The 20,696-nt window shown below is 45.4% G+C and overlaps 1 protein-coding gene across 1 annotated transcript in view; it reads left to right on the top strand.

Annotated features, from left to right (window-relative positions):
- The window catches only part of TCP11L1 (t-complex 11 like 1), a 41,247-nt gene extending 21,595 nt beyond the window's left edge, over positions 1-19,652 (top strand). The window contains 7 exon segments of the mRNA XM_044269689.1: positions 1,418-1,638; positions 8,018-8,154; positions 10,535-10,698; positions 12,176-12,357; positions 15,650-15,722; positions 15,724-15,823; positions 17,263-19,652. Of these exon segments, the coding sequence (XP_044125624.1) occupies positions 1,418-1,638; positions 8,018-8,154; positions 10,535-10,698; positions 12,176-12,357; positions 15,650-15,722; positions 15,724-15,823; positions 17,263-17,477 (1,092 nt within the window). The 3' untranslated portion in view covers positions 17,478-19,652.
- The last annotated feature ends 1,044 nt before the right edge of the window (positions 19,653-20,696 follow it).

Raw genomic sequence — 20,696 nt, 5'->3', positions numbered from 1 at the left:
GGTGAAAACCAGATGAACCTCTTTGCCAAGGATCACATCAAGATATGGCGTATGGTTCTACTAATAACTTTGTTGTCGACGCGTTTCAGGGGTAAATGACCCCCTTCCTCAGGACAATGATACATGTATATACAACAGTTACCAGCATCATATTTGGGTGTATTTTGGCACCCCAAAACGGTGGGGGGGGGGTGTATCAACGGGTGAACCATATGCAGAGTGACAGAACCAAACACCCTATATATGTTGCTGTTTACTGTTGTATATACATGTATCACTGTCCTGAGGAAGGGGGTCATTCACACCCCTAGTTAATATACACTGACTTCTTTATTACCTGCAAGGTATCAAATGTACAGTAGATGTTCTCATCAGTAGTCGGGGCGCTGGTCTTATATGTGGCCCTGTTGATGATGGGGCTTTGACTCATGAAGAGTCGGGCCTTCAGGAGAGGGAAAAACCCCAGTAGAGGAAACCTCTAGGAAACCAAGGCTGAAGGACTGCCCTTCCCTTAGGCGGTGGAGGAAAACCATGGCACTTGACAAAGATGGTAGATTTTTGTTCCTTGAATCGATGGTCAAGTGCGTTGACTTCTGCAGAGACCAAGCCCGGAATCTGCCTTTTGATGCAGCAGGAAACTCACTGGTGATTACGAAGGGGTTGTCCAAATTGTAGAGTCCATTTCATTTCGGCCACCCATTGACACCAGAGTAATATGCAAGTGGTACGCAGCCGTAATCCAGCCCCCAAAGTAGTCTATGTGGCCGTACTGTACCCAAGGGGCGTAGCTAGACACAAAATTTGGATACTCCCCAAAACCTCTCCTCCCGCAGCGAGTCCTGCGCCGTTCAGGAGTCGTCGTCGAGAGTTTACTAATCAATGGCTGATGAAAGCCCCACCTCCCCAGGCCCCTCCCCCTTATTAGTGCCCCTCCCCTCCATCTACATGCAGCTGCTTCCTCTTCTCTCTGAGGGCTTGGGTCCCTGTAGTTTATAATCTTCTGTCGTTACTGTAACCTAATCATCTCTCCACCTACTGAACTTTCACATACACAAAGCAGCCAAATTGAGCAGGCAGTGCTGCAGTGTAAAGCATGAGGGAGATACAGAACAGCAAACCAAGTTTCTATAGAGACAGGACCTCCTATACACAATGCAGCTAAGCTGCAGTCACATGCTACGTACAAAAAAAATCTGCAGTAGAAATCGATTTGCGGTGCAGTTTTTAAGTCCACAACATGTTAATTTATGCTGTTGCTTTTCACTATGAATTTCACCCTTTGCAACGCAGAGGGTAAAATACACTGCAAATGTAGCAAAATCCTCCCCCTGTGGCCATACCCTCAGACCGATTGATTACACTGTATTTTATTTTTATATCAAGCATGTAACCCATTTTTTTAAAATATGTTTTAAAGACCCTCATCTCCTTCATGTTACCTGGTCATACGCGGCTGAGGAATCAGATCAACGAGGTCCTGGACCTAGAGCTCATCAAACAGGAAGCAGAGAATGGAGCCCTGGACATCCCAAAACTGGCTAACTTTACCATAGGGATGATGGGGACTCTGTGTGCACCAGCTCGAGATGAGGAGGTCAAGAAGCTTCAGGATATTAAGGAGCCTGTACCCTTGTTCAGGTAAACAAATACCCGTATTAGTAGATATAATGGTTCCAGTAAGAAAGCCCCATACGGGTAGAATGTGTATAGAATCTTCACAGAACCTGTGAGTTGCTGCATTTCTGGTGCAGAGGATTTTCCTGGTCTGATGCTAGTGATGCTCTTCTTCCCCTCTCGCAGCGGGAAGTCTGAGAGAGCGAGAGGAACTGCAGCTGCATCCATCTCCTCCTTAGCTTCTTTTTACTACATTTGAGAATAAAGAGGTTTCTAAACATGTACACAGCAGAACGACAGGTGGCTATGCTATTTTCCAAGGGGTTGTCTCACTGCAGCAAATGGCATTTATCATGTAGAGAAAGTTAATACATGGCACTTACTAATGTATTGTGATGGTCCATATTGCTTCCTTTGCTGGCTGGATTCATTTTTCCAATGCACTATACGCTGCTTGTTTTCTGGCATTATGGCCACCAGTGCAATGCAGATTCGAGGTGGCCGGGATGGGAGCTCCTGTGCATGCGTGCCTATGTGCGTTACCACAGTGACTTTTACTATGCAAGCCCGGCCACAGCTGCTACATTGCAGCCCTGGAAATGAGCCTTGTATAATGCCATGGACAAATGAATCCAGCCAGCAAAGGAATCAATATGGACAATCGCAATACATTAGTAAGTGCCTTGTATTAAAGGGGTTGTCTCATCTGAGACAATGGGGGGATATCGCTAGGATATGCCCCCATTATCTGATAGGTGCGGGTCCCACCGCTGGGATCCGCACCTATATCGAAAGTGGATCCCCAAAATTTCATTTTCTATGGGGCCGCTGAAAATAGGCAAGCGCTAGCTTGGCTATTTCCTTCGGACCCATAGAACTGAATGGGAGCAGTGGCCGGTCATGCGTGGTGTGCTCCCATTCACTTCTATGGGAAGAGCGCTTGGTGGTGGCCGGACTGGAGTCCTCCTCTAGCCACCACTTTGCCGGGCTCCAATCCTGATATAGGTGCGGTTCCCACCACTGGAGACAAATGACTATAAGACAATGGGGGCATATCTTAGTGATATGCCCCTATTGTCTGAGATGAGAATAACCCCTTTAACTTTCTCAACATGATAAATGCAATTTGCTTTTAAAGGGCTTGTCTCATCTTAGACAATGGGAGCATATCTCTAGGATATGCCCCCATTATCCGATAGGTGCGGGTCCCACTGCTGGGACCAGCATTTATATCGAGATCGGAGCCCCGAAAGTGGTGGAGGGTGCACTGCGCATACGCAGCTGCCCTCCATTCATTTTCTATGGGGCCGTTCCTGATAGAGGTGTGGGCCACAGCGGTGGGACCCGCACCTATACGACAATGAGGGCATATTCTAGCGTCCTAGGTGCCTATTGTCTGAGATGAGAATAACCCCTTTAACTTTCTCTACATGATAAATGCCATTTACCTTTAATATGTTATATTATAAAGTTTTGTATATTTTCATAAGTTGTTCAAGTGCAAAAAAAATCTAAATAGTTATGCTTTAAAATACAACTACAACACAAACTTTTAGAGACTGCATAGTGGAGCAAACCTAAAAACAAGTTCACTCTCCCATTACTCCTATGAGGATTCATGACACCGTGTCCGTGTTCTCGGCATTACATATCTTCTCAGTTGCTAAGAAATCATTTTCAACACCAGTAAACTTTGAAGATGCTGGAAATAGGTAATAAGATTGTGCTGAAGGATGACCGTCCATCCCGCTTCTGGACATACATCAGAGGATTTATTACTTGGCGTCTCTGTATTCAAAATCAACATTCATCTATTACCGACCTTGGTACTTTCTTGTGTAGACGGCTTTACAGCTTGTACTCGGGGCAGGGGGGCTTCACTTGGTGAATGCAGACAATCCCTCTTTCAGTTTTATTGTGTTCTTCTGGTTTGGATACAATATCTAACCCCTGTGTGGGAGCCGCCTTATTCATGGAAGCCTTATGGCTATGGACAACTTTAAGGCTCGTATAAATTTTTTTTTTTTTTACTTAATTGCATGTATTTTTGGCTGAAAAGCATTTTTTTTATTTGAAAGTTTTATGTAGAAATTTTGCACCAATTTGCTTCTGCAGCTTCTACGTATCACAATACACAGCAGGATGCAGAATGTTGTCTGTCTTCTCCTGGAGCTGATGCATGACGGGATCAAAGTTCACTTTGCAATGCGCTCTCCATGCACTTACTGGTGAGCTTCTAATGGGCATGCACAGCATCTGGTAGGAAAAAGCAGAGCTGCAGTGTACAGCATGGAGGAGGGACAAGAAGGGTGCAGCAGCCTGACATTATCAGCAATTTTACTGGAGACAGCTTAAAAAAAAAAAATCAGCCAATGACAACATCTGGTCATACTTCATAAAAATTATTTTTAGGGCCGGTGTCCACCATTGTTTTGTTTCTTGCTAGAGGGTTGTCCAAAACCTGAGGTGCAAAGTGGCGACTACCCTCTAGGGTCTGGCAGAGTGAAGTTACTGTTTACGGCAGCCAATATTGTGTGAGTGAAGCGATCAGTCCCATGTAAAGTATCTGTACAGTGTACGACACCAACTAAACAGCTCCCCGAATCTCAGTTTCTGTAATTTGGATTTGAACAGATGAGGGTATTGGGGTAAGGTCTCATGCACACGACCGTTGCCCGGCCGTGGCCATGTTGCGGGCTGCATACAGGGGGTCTACAATACTCGGGCATCACAGATCGCGGACCCATTCACTTCAATGGGGCCGCAATCACGGAGATGCGGAACAGAGGCACGGATTGGAACCCCACGGAAGCACTACAGAGTGCTTCCGTGGTGTTTCTGGCCGTGCCTCCACACCACAAAAAAGTAGTGCAGTAGTCGGATGCGGATCGCGGACCCCATTCAAGTGATCTGCATGCGGCTGCCACACAGATTTTTAGTGGAGTTGGGGTTCTAAATTATTATGTAAAAGGTATTTTCTTAGTAGTCCCCATTAAAGGGGTTGTCCCATTATGACAACTTCTCCCTTGTCCACAAGATAGGGGGATAAGTGTTTGATTAGCTGGAATCCGACAGCTGGGGACCCCGCCGATCACAAGAACGGGGCCTATGTTCCCCAATTTGAATGGAGCCGCGGTCAGGCGTGTTTGCTGCTGCTTCATTCGGCGCAGTCCCATAGAATTGCATGGAGCGGCGGACATGTATGTTTGTCTGCCACTGCGTTTAAACCGCGAGTTCTTGTGACTGGTGTGGCCCACGGTGGTCAGATCCCCACCGATCAGACACTTATCCGCTATTCTGCGGATAGCGGAAACAACTTGCTGGGACAACCGCTTGGAGAAGAGAGCTGCTGCTGGTCACCTTTTGTTAGGGCTCATGCCCATGACGGTGTTCCAACCGGGCCCATATCGCAGCCCTGGACGATTTTGCACCGCATTTACTTGAATGGGTCCGCAATCCGTAAGGTCAGAACAGCAGCACTCTGTAGCGCTTCTGTGGGGCCTCCCTCCGCACTGTAAAAAAAAAAATAGAAGGGCTCTGGATCCGTCTGTGGAATCCGCACGGATTATGCCCGTGCATTGGGGACCGCAAATTGTGGTCCCCAATGCATGTAACAGCAAATAATGGGGTGGGACGTGCCGGCAAGCAGCGGCCGTGTCTTTGATTCAGCTGTTAACTTCCAGACTTGATAAAGGGGTCTAATGTACCCTGAAACACGTTTTCTTTGAATAAATCGAAATCTATTTGACACCTGGTTGTGATATTGCGCCCTGTGTTGTCCACACATTTGCTTGACTCCTATGGTCCAGCGTTCCTCCAGTACCAATGCATGGAATGGGCCGTCTGCATGAGCCCTTACCCAGCAAAATATAGAGCTGCTTATTTATCCTACAGCAGCCACTACAGGGGGAATGCGGTACTGCAAGCAGCTGCTAATGGTCAGACGGGAAGGGGCTGTCAGGATGAGGAGACTCCTTTAAGAATTCTTCATTCGACGTCCTAATATTTAGTAAATTTAAAGTGCCGGTATATGAAGATAAACGTGTCTGCTTTATAGAGCCGCTCAGTTATGACTCACGGAGAGCGCCGTCTACAGAAGTCCACCCGGCCAGTCCCCGATGAGTGTGACTGAGCGGAGATTTATGGTAGATCTGGTATAATGGAGGCTCAGGGTATATACACATTCAGACATGGTTTACTCTCAGGACAAAACGCTCATAAATCACCGCAGATTAAAGGATTTTATTTCTGTTTAATGTTAACTCTCTGGCAATGAAATACAGAACAGCGGCCAGGGCTGGAGAGAGCGGAGCGCAATGACGGAGTCCGCCCACGTTTTTTTTTTTTTTTTTCCCGTTAATTAGAGGTTTCCGTAAAAAAGAAAAAAGATTTCTTTATTCTGTCGTCTTTTACTGGCAAAGGAATTGGAGGAATAAACCTTGTGGTATTACACAAGCCCTGCAAGGATCAGACTATCCCTGGACACGTCTATGAGCATGCTTCTGGCTAATGAAAGGGGGCTTCTAGTAGGAGGTCCTCTCACGCACAGTTCATTGCCTTGGTAAAGGGTGTCTCTTCCCAGGACAGAGTACTTTAACCCCTCCATGAAGCACCTATTTCAGTTTTTGCATTTTGTCATTTTATATAATTTTTATTGTGTTTTAATACTTAAAATATATATAAAAAAGGGTTGGGGAAAAAATTTATTATTTTCATCGCCATATTTTGACCCCCATAATTTTTTTATAGTTACTTCTATTGAGCTGTGAGAGGTTCATTTTTTGCAGGGCAATCTGTAGTCTTTATTGATACCATTTTGGGGTGTGTGTGACTTTTTGATCGCCTTTTTTTAAATTTTTGGCCACTCAAATTGGCCATTTAGATTATTATTTTTTCCTGTTATGGCGTTTATGGGATAAATACATTTATACTTTAATAGTTCGGGCATTTGGGGAACAGCGGTGCTAATGAACTTTATGTTTTGATATTCTTTGTTTATTTTTAACATAGGGAAGGGGGTGATTTTTATATAAATTATATTTTATTTTAAGTATATTCCTATGCAGCACTACCATCTGCAGGCGTCCATAAAAATATACCTATGATAGGTCTTCTAGCCTCCAGCCTATCACCACCAATGAACGGCTTCCCTGATCTCAGTGCGGGGAAGCCTGTTTGGGTCACAGGCGCACCGTGCTTCCAGGGAAAGCCACCTCAGATACCTTGGTCAGAATTGACCACGGCATCTGAGGGGTTCAATTTAGGTGATTGGCATTTTTGGAAATAGCAGTCTATTGATTTCCAAGATTAAGCACCGGATGGGTCTAGTAGCTGCTTATCCTGCATTGATCAGCCGAGCCAAAGATATATGTTTACGTGGAAGATAGCCACTTGGCTTACAGCTATATTATGAGAATGGTCAGCTTAGGCCTCATTCACACGACCGTTGTTTTGGGTCAACATCCGAGCCGCATTTTTTACGGCTCAGATGCGGACCCATTCACTTCAATGAGGCTGCAAAAGATGCAGACAGCACTCCTGTTTTGCGGACAAGAATAGGCATTTCTATTATGGGCGGCCAGTTCCGTTCCGCAAACTGCGGAACGCACATGGGTGGCATCCGTGTTTTGTGAGTGCAAAACACGGCGCGGTCGTGTGCATGTAGCCTAAAAGGGCTTGTCCCACCTGGACAGCGGAATAATGCAGCTGGAATGGGCATCGCCTTCAGCGGAGTACTACATGATGCCCATCCTCTGTACTAATTCCTATGCTTGTGCTGAGTCTTTCAGAGCGGAAAGCGGCGTTTCCAGTATCTCTGCACTATTATGTGTTGAATCGGGGGGTGCGTCCTCTATGATGTCTGAAAAGAGGTTGGACACCCCATTTTAGTATATAGGTGTCCTTATGTGTGGATGTATGGCGTCCTGCCTCCGTCATGCTGAGACCACATGATTGCTCTGGGGCCCGGCGCTGAACCCCTTCTCCTGCTTCCCGACATAAAATAATAGCATTTTCCTGCAGCCACCACTGGGGGGAGCGTAGCGTAAGGAGAGTTATACAGCTGCCATTGAGTTCAGTGGTAACTGTATAAATTCCTATACGCTGAGTGGTGGCAGACAGTTTTATAATATACTGTGTGAAGGGGGAAGCGGGAGACTTAGCAATGTAGTTATGCAAGTATGGTGTTCAGAATGAGCGCCATATTTATGAGGCATCCATTCCACTCATTCTGATATAGAAATTGAGTAAAGGGGGCGAGGCGGAGTTCAACTTAAAAAAATTCCTCCATGTCATAAAAAACTAAACAAAACATAAGAAATCTCACGAGGGAGGGGGGTCGTTACTTATTTTTGCTATGGGACTGTATATCTGTTTTTATTTGCCTGTCCTCCTTGTTCCACAGAGCAATCCTCGCCGTCCTGGATCTGATGAAATTAGATATGGCCAACTTTACCATCAGCAGCATCCGTCCACATTTGATGCAGCAGTCCGTGGAGTACGAGAGGAAGAAATTCCAGGACTTCTTTGATAAGAAACCAAGTATGGCGTCCTCCTGTGTGATATATTCTGCCGGCAAATCATGTTGTGGATGCTCAGGATTTAAAAATCCGTAAAATAAAACTCAATTAATTCTTAAAAGGGTTGTATGAAATATAAAAAAACATGGCTGCTTTCTTCCAGATACAGCGCTACACCTTTCCAGGGGTTGTGCCTGGTATTGCCACCCAACTCCTTTTTGAAGTGAATGGGACTGAGCTGCAATACCACTCCCAATCTGTGGACAGGTGTGGCGCTGTTTTTGGAAGAAAGCAGCTGTGTTTTTGTAATCCCACATGATTGATTTTAATGGATGATTAGTCAAATAGTAGTTGGGTTAAAGGGAGCCTGTCACTAGGAAATTCACTGATAAACCAGACACCGTGCCTTGCAAATGATCAGTTAAGTGCACTGAGGGCCGGTCCAAATCCGGAAGCTCCTGCTTCCTCTGCCAGCCCCTCCCTCTTCTCTTGATTGGGCCAGGGGAAATGACTATGCAGGAATCTGTCCCTGTCAATCAAGAAGGACAGGGAGGGGCTGGCAGACGGAGAAGGCGGAGTGACTTGGGCCCGCCCTCGGTGCACTTAAAGGGGTTATATGTCACATCAGCAAATGGCATTCGTCATGTAGAGAAAGTTACTACAAGCCACTTACTAATGTATTGTGATTGTCCATATTGCCTCCTTTGCTGGCTGGATTCATTTTTCCATCACATTATACACTGCTCGTTTCCATGGTTTACGACCACCGTGCAATCCATCAGGGGTGGTCGTGCTTAACCATATTCCGACCACTATAACTTTTTTTGTAGCTATGTGTATGGGGCTGTGTGGCTCATTTTTAGCAGGACGATCTGTTCTTTTCAGAGATACCAATTTTAAGTGTGTACAACTTTTTGATCACTTTTTATAAAAAAATGATTGGGTAGTTCAAGTAAAAAAGAAAAGCAAATTGTCTGTTTTTTATTCTTTTTTCCTGCTACGCCATTTGCCGTGTGCCATTAATATTGTTATATTTTAATAGTATGGTCATTTTCCCATGCGGCGATGCCCATTATGTTTATTAATTTTTTTATTGGTTAAAGGGAGTCTGTCACCAGCATTTCACTTTTTTAACCCTTCCCACAGCTCCCTAGCATGCTTACAGTTAATAAAAACGTTACCTCTGCCATCAATCCTGGACTTAGAGAACCATCAAAACGATCTTTATAAGATATGCAAATGAGGGCTCGCAAGTGCCCAGGGGCGGCGTTACTCTCTTAGGTGCCCTGCTTGCTCAGCCTTTTCATTGCTTCCCCCGCCCCTTCCTACCCTCCGCCCGCCCATCCTTTCCCTCTGACCGCCTTTCTACCAACTTGTAATTCTGCCGATATCCCGCGCCTGCGCACTCATTCCTTTGGCCGGTGCAATAGTTACTGTGATGCCGTACAAGGGAATGGGCATCGCAGTGCGCATGCGCCGGCCAAAGGAATGAGTGCGCAGGCGCGGGATATCGGCAGAATTACAAGTTAGTAGAAAGGCGGTCAGAGGGTAGGAAGGGGCGGGGGGACGCAATGAGAAGGCTAAGCAAGCAGGGCACCTAAGAGAGTAACGCCGCCCTGGGCACTTGCGAGCCCTCATTTGCATATCTTATAAAGATCGTTTTTGATGGTTCTATAAGTCCAGGATTGATGCCAGAGGTAACGTTTTTATTAACTGTAAGTGAAATGCTGGTGACAGACTCCCTTTAAGTATTTCTTTTTTATTTTAAGGAAAGGTGAGTGATTTGAACTTTTTTTTTTTTTTTTTGTAAAAACTTTTTTAAATTTGTTATTTTTTTTTTTACTCTTTTTTAAGTCACCTTGGGTTTGCCCATAGTATTCAGTGATGGCTAAATAGCCAACATTGAAGACTTAATTTGCACTATCTCAATACAAGGCTGCCATCTACTGGCCTGTATTGATATATACATCTATATAATTAGTGCAAGGTAACAGGTTCCCTGATCTCAGCCGGGGAATGCTGTTACCCGACCGGAAGCACGCGACTTCCGGTTCTGGTCTGCGCAGATGCCGTGGTCACATTTGACCGCGGCATCTGAAGGGTAAGATGTATCCGATCATGGCTTCTGGGCAGCAGAAACCAATAGCAGTCCCTCGTGCTTTGCAGGAGATCGCTGCGCGTAAATTCAGAGGTCTCCTTCACTAGACGAGCAGCCGACTGTCAAAGTAACACTTCCTTCCCTGACAATCGGCCGCTTAGTCGGCCTGTGTAAATCCAGCTTAGGACAGACATGTCAGGAGAGCGGACAGGCCCTCAGTCTGTATCAAGTAGCGATGAGATTATTTAGTATTTGCGGTGTTCCTATATCTAGGGTATGTCCTTATTTTCTCCATCTTGTCCAGATTCTTTAGAATTCGTCACAAGTTGGCTCCAGGAATCGGCTGATGACGTTCTGGCTAAGGACTCTGCAGCATCTTCTTCTGGCTCCGTGTGTCCCATCTCTGTATTAAATCATGCCTACATGAAACTTCTCACATGGGACCATGAACGTAAAGCCTTCCCAGAGGTATGACTTCTTCATCTTTATAGTCCTGTATATGGGCCAAATAGTCCTATATCTCCCATACACCTTAGTGGAGCGTTACTGCAGACAAATGGTGTAGAAGGCAGTTTGTATTCTTAAAGGGCTTCTGTCACCCCCAAAACTCATTTTTCATTTTTGGGCATATTAAAATCCTTATTGGACGACTATTCCCTATATAGGGCTCTTAGCTTGTTCTGTGGCTTGGTTTCACTAAAAATAGAGCTTTTAAAATATGCAAATGACTTCACTACCAGCAAGTAGGGCGTCTACTTACTGGTAGCCGCCGCATCCTCCTCTAAAAAAACGCCCCCTCCTCCTGTTGATTGACAGGGCCAGTGAGCGTACTCCTCCTCCGGCTGGCCCTGTCTGCAATTCAAATCCCGCGCCTGCACCTTACGTGTCTTCATTCGGTGCAGGCGCTCTGAGAGAAGGACGCTGGCTTCCTCAGCACTTCCTCAGTGCGCCTGCACCGATGACGTCACCTCTAAACCCAAAAGAGAAGACGTGATCGGCGCAGGCGCACTGAGGAAGTGCTGAGGAAGCGACTGTCCTTCTCTCAGAGCGCCTGCGCCGAATGAAGACACGTAAGGTGCAGGCGCGGGATTTGAATTGCAGACAGGGCCAGCCGGAGGAGGAGTGCGCTCGCTGGCCCTGTCAATCAACAGGAGGAGGGGGCTTTTTTTGAAAGGAGGATCCTGCGGCTACCAGCAAGTAGACGCCCTACCTGCTGGTAGTGAAGTCATTTGCATATTTCAAAAGCTCGATAAAGATGACCTAACTTTTTGAAAGGTCATTAATACCAGATTGGTCTCCAATTTGTCATCCGTCAAGATGTCATCCGTTTGTCTTTGCGGATCCGCAATTTTCGGACCGCAAAACACATACGGTAGTGTGCATGTAGCCTTAGTGTGTTAAAGGTCTTACCGGCCTGAACTCTGTTCCTCTGACAGGATCTCATGGCATTATAATGATTTATAATGCTGTGTGTCACTGCTCGACATCGGCTGTAATGAATTGTACTGACCTAATGCAATCAGTACAACGCATTACAGCCGATTTCAGGCAGGGACACCTATATAATGCTGTGAGGTCCTGTCACCGGAGCCGAGTCCGGGCCTGGAAATAACGCTCCCACATGAAGCGTGTTTCCGGGGGTGCACACGCTCGTCTGAGACTGGACTAAGGATAAGTCCCGGAATTAGGATCAGTGGGAGTTGCAGCAATGAGACTCCCGCCAATCAGGCCTTCAAGACATATTCTATCGATAGGGGCTCATAGGTTTATGGATGAGACAACAGCCGCTTCCTTCTTGGCGTTGGTTGGGGTACCTGTAAATGGACCCCACTCATTTTCATGTAATCGGCGAGAATAGTGAGAGAATTCCTTTACTTTTTACATTATTGGTATAATTTTTTTATTTATTTTTTTACTTTTTTTCTGATTTCTTTGCCTTCTCCAGACAGTGGTGATGGACCAGATCCGATTTCAGGAGATGAAGCTGGAGGTGACCCAGCTGACATTATTAGGGACTTTGCTCCTGATAATACAGAACTCGACTACTCCCGGCATCGCCAGTCATACCGCTTTTATGGACAGAATGAAGAGTCTCATCAGACTTTTGTTGGAGGGAGTGGGAACTCCGTAAGTAAACTGATTATAAAAGAGGCTTCCTACCTCTGTGCAGATCCTGCATGGGTAACCTTATTTGCCTTCCAATTGTAACACAGTGAGAGGGTTCAAGTAATAAACTCAGACATTAGACAGCAATGAGGCGCACACGCATACTATAGATCTATAGAGGGCCAATAACCATCCACCAGAATCCACCATCTTTGTGCTTTATTTTCTTCAAGATTCAGTTTTCTGATTTTGCTTTAATCTCAATCACGGTTAGTTGAGGACACGTTCCTGGAAACAAAGACTGGCGAGGAGCAGATGAATAAGACTTCTTTTTGTTGTTTTATAACACTCCTTGTCTTAAATTTTTGGGGATTTTGGAAAGCCTCCTTTTAAATGATGATTTTTATCTGCCTACAGCCTCCACTTGGGGGAACACGGCTTCCAATTTACCTCAATAATACATGTAGAAGCTTCAGTAATAGTGGAGGCTGCCGGCTTCCAAGATTTTATCATTTAACGCAAACCAGTCAGCATGAAAATACAGCGCGGGCTGCAGGCAGCATGTTCCAAAGCAGGAGGAGCCTTCTGTGGTGGCCACAAGTAGCTTCCATGTTCTGTCTTCCTCCTCCAGGAGGGGGCTTAGGAGGTAAGATACGAGGCACAGTACCAAGACAGCCATACCTTCAGCATGCTGTCTGGACCTCCCCTAGTAATGACCCCTATAATGCCCCCAGGACTATGCTCCCCAAGTGGCCAAGAACAGAAGAAAAAATAAAATACCTGGGTGCCATTTCAAGTCTCTGTTTCAGGCCACCAGCCTGCGGCCTGAGACATCTCTGTCCCTTCACCATTTGTACACTGTAGACCTATAGTGACCTGTGGCCTACAAGGGTGAACAGCAGGGCAGGTAGCCATAAACTCTCATATTCCTCCACAATATTGAATAGACCTGAAGAGAGCAATACAATTGAATTGAGGAGGGCATCTGTGGCCAGGTACATAAGTAGCTGAAGGCTTCCAGTGCTAATTACCGCAGAGGCATCAGATCATTATGTACAGGTGGCCCTGAGCATCATCCCACCATTACATTTGCCTGTAGGATCTATGGCCACTCCGACTCTGGTACCGAGGACTATAGCCTGTATAGCCCAAAGGTCACATTTGATGTTTGTTGCACCTACGGTTGGATAAATAGGTTCCTTTTATACGTGACAAACAACTTTACAATGATTTTTTTTAATACATACTGCCTAAATGCAAAATGAATAAATGCTCTAGTCATCATTAAAGGGGTCGTCTGAGTTATGCAAAAAAATATATATTGTTGACCATCAGATTTAGTTATATAAATAAGCTAAGCATGTTTTTGGCAAATAAAACTTCTATTTCCTCATTAATATTTGTGCCCCTCCCCCTGCTCTGCAAAGGGGGTGAATAAGTCTGCCCCGACCGTGTAGGACTACAAGTCCCAGCTGTACAATGACACTGCTGATACACACAGGATCCTGCAGAACTCCTCCAGTCTGTCAGCTCTATTTCTGCAGGATGAGAAGGGTAGATCCTGAGGATTTGTGTCTTCATTGCCTGCAGCTGCTCAGCCAAGCTTCCAGGCCTTAGTCTGTGCCGCTGATGGTAGAAGGGGGTTAAAGTTTCCCGAAGAATCCAGTGGAAGGGAGACACAGGGCAGACAGGAGAAGCTCGGCCGGTGCAGGGGGCGTGGCCAGTACAGTGACGTCTCGTGTAGGAATGAGCGAATCGACTTCGGATGAAACATCCGAAGTCGATTCGCATTAAAACTTCGGTCCAATACTGCTCCGGATAGTATTAGACTGTATTGGCTCAGAAGAGACGAAGTTATTACTTCGCGAAGTCTCACGTGACTTTGTGTAATAACTTCATAGATACATTTTTACTGTAAAAAAAAGATTTCCCAAATTCGGGTTCGGTTCCAAGTGGTACCTTTGAACCGAATCCGAGTTTGGGAAATGTTTTTTTACAGTAAAAATTAATCTATGAAGTTATTACGCAAAGTCACAAGAGATTTCGCAAAGTAATACATTCAGCTCATCTGAGCCAATACAGTCTAATACTGTATGGCGCGCTCTCTACGTACAGTATTGGACTGAAGTTTTCATCCGAAGTCGATTCGCTCATCGCTAGTCTCGTGCACAGACACAGACCTGCTCCTCAGGCTGGTGCACGAAACGTCATCGGAGCAGGCAGAGAAGCTGACATCACAGGTCATGTGACCCTCAGTGAAATCTGAGAAAGGAGCAACTGCAGATAAAGTAAGTGAATTGTAAAGCCCTTACATTTGATTAGTTAGAAACATACAAAGAACAAAAAAATAACTCCGACAACCCCTTTAAACATTTCCTAACATTTTACTCCAGTACAAACTTTTAATTCCTTCCTATAGCCGGCTGTCCTGCTGAACCTAACTTCCTGGCTATGTTGGCTCTCCCTTCCCGCAGTGTTAAGCTTCATTCACACGTCAGTGTTTCACGATAATGATGATCAAGATAATCACTATTATATGTCAAATAATTTATCCCATACCAAAGGTGGAGCTCTGTAATAGAAAAGGTGCTCCTGAAAACTCTAAAGACATTATGAAATGTCTCAGCAGAGAATGTTGGATATAGTAGATTTGAAAACAATATATGAAATGATAGGTGCCCTTTAATGTCTATGGGCCTGATTTTATATTAATGTTTCAGTGATGGGGGGGTTTTAACGTCCTGTAGAAAATAAAATACCCTTGTCTCCTTGGATCACCCCGACCATATAAAAAGTACGAAGCCCTTATAGGTTTCATATGCTATAGGGCAGTGGTGGCAAACCTATGGCACGGGTGCCAGAGGCGGCACTCAGAGCCCTCTCTGGGGGCACCCGCACCCTGGAAAAAGTCTATGGTGTACCAATATGCATTAGACTTTTCCTGCCATTCATCAGCGCTCACTATGAACAGCACGGGCGGCGCACTGAATGTAGTCAGGTATTATAGCTAAATAATAAAGCACATGGCAGATATACTATATTGGACTGTAGTATTCAGGTTAAATTGCCGTGTTGGCACTTTGCTATAAATAAGTGGGTTTTTGGTTGCAGTTTGGGCACTTGGTCTCTAAAAGGTTCGCCATCTCTGCTATAGGGGATAACGCAGCATTATCTGGTCATATATATATTTTTTGTCTGTTTTATACAAACTGTTTGCTTGTACGGGAAGAAACTTTTATACATTTTACACAAAATCCTATGTAAGGAAACCCATTCTAACCATTGAGTTCCCTGTATGCACTCTTCTCCCTAGTTCTGTCAGTACAGAGGAGGCCCTGGCCACCATCAGTGAGAAGGTGTGTGTAGAATTGAGCGTCTACCTCGGTGAGCACAGGCTCTACCCCCTTCTCCACAGAGAGAGAGGAATCTCTTAAAAGGCAGATCCGGACTGCGTCGTCTCCCTCCAACCAGATTTACCGATTAATAGGTAACTGTGTTTGCTTTTATCATTAACTCCCATGGAGTAACATAATTTATCATGTTAGCATGTTTTGTCCGGACCCGCTTCCCGAGGACGGGTCTTAAGGGATATTTATTTAAAGCGTCACTCAGCTTTCAACAAACTTTGCATTAATCAATAGTACAGTGTGTGTACATGAGGATTATCACTATTTCTGGCCATTGTATGACTTGTATCTGCCAGTTTTCCTCTGCACATAGTGAGTGGGACTGGCTGCCATCCACTGCACACAGAAAGTAGAAGAGAATCTCCTTCCTAACTGTCACTGAGAAGCAGTCGCCACATAATGGAGGACATTACAAAGAAGAGCTGACCTGTATGCTTGTGAATGTGCTTGTGCTGAGCTATAACCTTCCTGTCATGGACTCCTCAGCTCCTGCTCATTCCCCCCCCCCCCCCCCCCCCTCCCCATTGACATGTGTGATATGATCATCCTGCAGAGTTGGTCCATCCTGGATGGGGGGGAAAAAAATCATTTTTCAAAGTGAAAAGGAGGAGAGCGTCTGGTAAACAGCTGATAACGGGAGAACTAAATATTTCTCACTGATAAAACATATTGCAATGTTTTGGGGGGTTTACACTGTCCGATTGCCGGGCAGATTATTAGGGACAAATGTTTATATGAATGTTTGTTCCCAATAAACTGCAAGTCTAAGGCCCCTTTCAGACCAGCAGTTGTCACGCTGCGGACTCTCAGCCCAGCACCGTCGGGGTCGCATAGCATTATATTAAATAATGCTGTCAGTGTTATCCAATACATTCCAGATCTCTAAGGGTTACATAGCATCATAAATCAATGTAATGCTATGCGACCCCTGCAGTGCTGGAAGTTTAGGCGGATGCTGCGCTGCAAGTCCGCAGCGTGACAACTGCTCGTCTGAAAGGGGCCTAAAGGTGCTGCAGATCTCCTGATGAATAGTCGTTAGTGCCGGCATCTAAATCATTGTTTCTGGGCAGCAGATCGTCCTGTCTAAACAGCGCTCTGCTGCCCAGAAACAATGCAGCTGTAGGAGGACTGAGTGACAGCAGTAGCCATCCCTCGTCCTCCTACTGTGGAGGTGATCGCTGCATGTAACAAGCAGGCAATTGTCGGTAAGGATCGCTTCCTTCCCGACAATCGTGTGCTTGATTGCTGCATGTAAATGCAGCATTTCTTGGGGTCTCTTGTACTATTGATTTATGCAAAGTTATGTGAAAACTTACTGATCGTTTACACTTTGACACTTTGTATTGAGATCCGGCAGAGGATCCTAAAAAAAACGGATCTGTCACCCATTGACTTTCAATGTATTTAGTGACGGATCTGTTTTTTTTTTTTTTTTTCCCTCTTTTGATTTCACACATTGTTTAGGACTTCCCTCCCCCTACTTGCAGCTTCCATAACTTTCTTAATTACACTCCCACAGACTCCAGGATCCAGATGTTTCTTTTGAGCTACCTATCTGCAGCGAACCAGAGATCGGTCCCCGTACTTCCAGGCGGGCTAAGTCCAATCCAAAAAGAACTGGAAGAGATGGCCGTGAGGTTTGTGCGTCTGGTCAACTACAACAAAATGGTGTTTAGTCCATACTATGACTCGGTCCTGGGCGAGGTCCTAAACAAACAAGAGGTGCAGCCTTGAGCGTGCAGTCGGTCTATTGATTGGGATGAAACGCCGTCTCCTCTGCTCGCCATTAAATTGCTTTCATTGTACAGAACGCCATGTTCTCTCAACGACACTGGGAACATTGCAGAAAGCAGAAGCTGATCTGTGCAGCCTACACTGACCCTGGGCATACAGCCAATATGTCCTAGGCTATCTCCATCTGAATGTACCCGTCTTCAGATCCTGCACAAATGCCTGCTGGCTGTGACGTTTTTCTGTGCATATGATATTTTTGCATGCTCCTGTCAGCTTTTAAACACTGGTTGCTATGCCGTTGTCCCTGTAGCAACCCGATGAAAGGGAAGTATTATTCTTTTTAGACTGTATATATTGTCCGATTTTAGTATTTCTGTTAAAAGGCAAGCTTAAAGGGGTATTCCCATCTCAGACAATGGGGGCATATCGCTAGGACATGCCCCCATTGTCTGATAGGTGCAGGTCCCACCGCTGAGACCCGCACCTATATCGAGAATGGGGCCCCGCAAGTTAAGGAGTGCGCACTGTGCATGCGCAGCCGTCCTCTATTCATTTCTATGGGGCTGCCGAAAATAGCCGGGCGCTGGCTCGGCTATTTTCGTCGGCCCCTTAGAAATGAATCGCAGCCTGGGCTGCGCATTCGCGGTAAGCTCCCATTCACTTCTATGGGAGCAGCGCTTAATGGTGGTGGACGGACTCCGGGAAATCTAGGGTCCCCCAGCCACAGCTCTCCCCACTCCGTTCTCGTTATAAGTGCAGGTCCCATTGCGATATGCCCCCATTGTCGGAGATAGGAATACCCCTTTAAGAGTCGATAATCACTGAACATGTCATTTAGGGCTCATTCAGACGACCGTATGTTTTTCTTTTTGCGGGTCCGCAAAGCACAAATACCGACGTGTGTGTTCTGCATTTCACAGAACTGAACGGCCAGCCCTATGATAGAAATGTCTATTCTTGTTCTCCATTGCGGACAAGAATAAGACATCATGTTCTATCTTTTTTGTGGGGCCGCGGAAAGGAAGTACGGATGCGGACAGCACAGTGTGCTGTCCGCATCTTTTAAAGCCCCATTGTAATGAATGGGTCCGCATCCGTTGCAGACTCAAATATACAGGTTTCTGTAAAGATATATTTCCATAGAGAAAGCCCTTTATGTAACTATGAATTTGCCAACTGCAATTTATATAATTAAGCCAATTTTTGGTTTGACATTTTTTTTGGGGGGGGGGAGCGGAGTAAATTTTAAAACTCTTAATTTGTTAGATGAAAGTATGTACTTTACTAAATTACATATATTCATCTAAGGCAGGCATGCTCAACCTGCGGCCCTCCAGGTGTTGCAAAACTACAACTCCCAGCATGCCTGATCAGCCCACAATAGGGCATTGTGGGAGTTGTAGTTTTACAACAGCTGGAGGGCCGCAGGTTGAGCATGCCTGGTCTAAGGAGCACTTGTTTGTCTTTTAAAGTAACTTGCGTCTTCCACTTTCACACCAGCCTCACCTTAATTTATATGGAAATTAGATATATGTAATTTAGTTTTCATTCCCCTTTCCCTAGGTGCTGTTTCTCTGTAGATCAGGGATGTCAAACTCGTGGCCCTCCAGCTGTTGCAAAACTACAACTCCCATCATGCCTGGGCATACTGCAGCTATCAGGGAATGCTGGGAGTTGTAGTTTTGCAACATCTGGAGGGCCATGAGTTTGACATCCATGCTGTAGATGTTTAAAAACCTGCTCAGCCACCAAAAAATCTGTCTAGTGTAAAACAGTAACTGGATAGTAGGGGAGGGGGAGGGGGGGGGGGGGAGATGCAGCTGCAGTTTAAATGATGCATTATGAGGAAGGGCAGTATATTTGACTGACACAGAACTCTGATCACAGCAGGAAGTGCTTCCCGCTCAGCAAGCACAGTAGGAAAAAGATGCAAAATCTGCATTTCTTGCACTATTCTGGCCACACACTTAAGGCCCAGTTCACAGTTGCGTTTACCATATATGAGAGGCGGCATTTATGCCGGAACAGTCCGTCAGATCAGGATGCACAGCACACAGACATCTTAGCTTCTTCACTTTTCTATCATCATCCCCCAACATGGAGTCCCCACAGTGTTATCCTGCTGCTCGCTGTGCTCCCCAGTACCCCCAAATACTATCCTGAAGAAATATCAGTGCCCCCCATAGTAATAGTGCTGCTCAAAGTCCCACCAATAGTTGGAAAAACTAGTCCCATTAAAATTGGAAAAACACTCCCAAAAATGTCACTTTTTAATTGTAGATTTTTAATGTATGTCTGCAGTAAATCTTGTTGGCGCACAACTCAGGGGCCACTATTGCATTTTAACCCTTTAGTGACATCATTAATTTTAGCCTTAAAGGGGTTATCCAATTTCAAGAAACCTCCCCATTCCCCATGCGCCGGGCCCTTCACCGGTAATAAACTTACTCCGCTCCCCTCTCCCGGCGCCACTCCTGGTCCCCGCACCGCCGCTGCTGCTTCTCCCTGCACACGGATGAAAACAGTCGTTGTCTGAGGGGAGCCTTCCTAGCATCACCCGCAATGCTATGGAGGCTCGTCCCTGTCCCCGCCTGCCATTGGCTGCTCTCCCCCGACACCAGATGTTTTCATCCGTGTGCAGGGATAAGCAGCGGCGGTGCGGGGACCAGGAGCGGCATGGGGTAAGTATATTACAGGGGGGGGTCGTCTTGAACTTGGATAACCCCTTTGAGGACCAATAATATTTCCTCCCTTTGTGTTCTAGCAGTCATGACTTTTGGACATATAGTGTAGTGAATAACTTATTTTATTTTTAGGGAAAAGATTTAAAAAAACAGCAATTTTTACATTAGTTTATGTATTTTTTTTTTACGGCATTCACTTTTTGGTAACAATAATATAATTTTATTATGTGGTTCGTACAGTGATGATAATGTCACATTTCTATATTATTATTTTTTCCAGATTGAAGGAGAGTGACTGCTTTAGCTGCGCATATCTCTGGTTTGGCACCAGCTAGATATGGGCTGTGTGTTGTCTGAAAGATGACATTCCACACAATACCAGAATGACTGCTATCTGTTCAGTACAAGAGAAGATATCACTGATAGAAATCGGGATGCAGTAAATGCAGCTGAAAGTAAAAGTAGGTTTTACCAGCGATTAGTCCAGACTCTATTTCTAACAGTGATTTCTCCTCTGTTCCTTGGACTTTATTCT

This window comes from Bufo gargarizans, chromosome 10 (assembly GCF_014858855.1).
Source record: "Bufo gargarizans isolate SCDJY-AF-19 chromosome 10, ASM1485885v1, whole genome shotgun sequence".
In the NCBI taxonomy this organism is placed as follows: Eukaryota; Metazoa; Chordata; class Amphibia; order Anura; family Bufonidae; genus Bufo; species Bufo gargarizans.
Note: the sequence above shows the minus strand (reverse complement) of the source record. Positions and strands in the feature narration are given on the sequence as shown.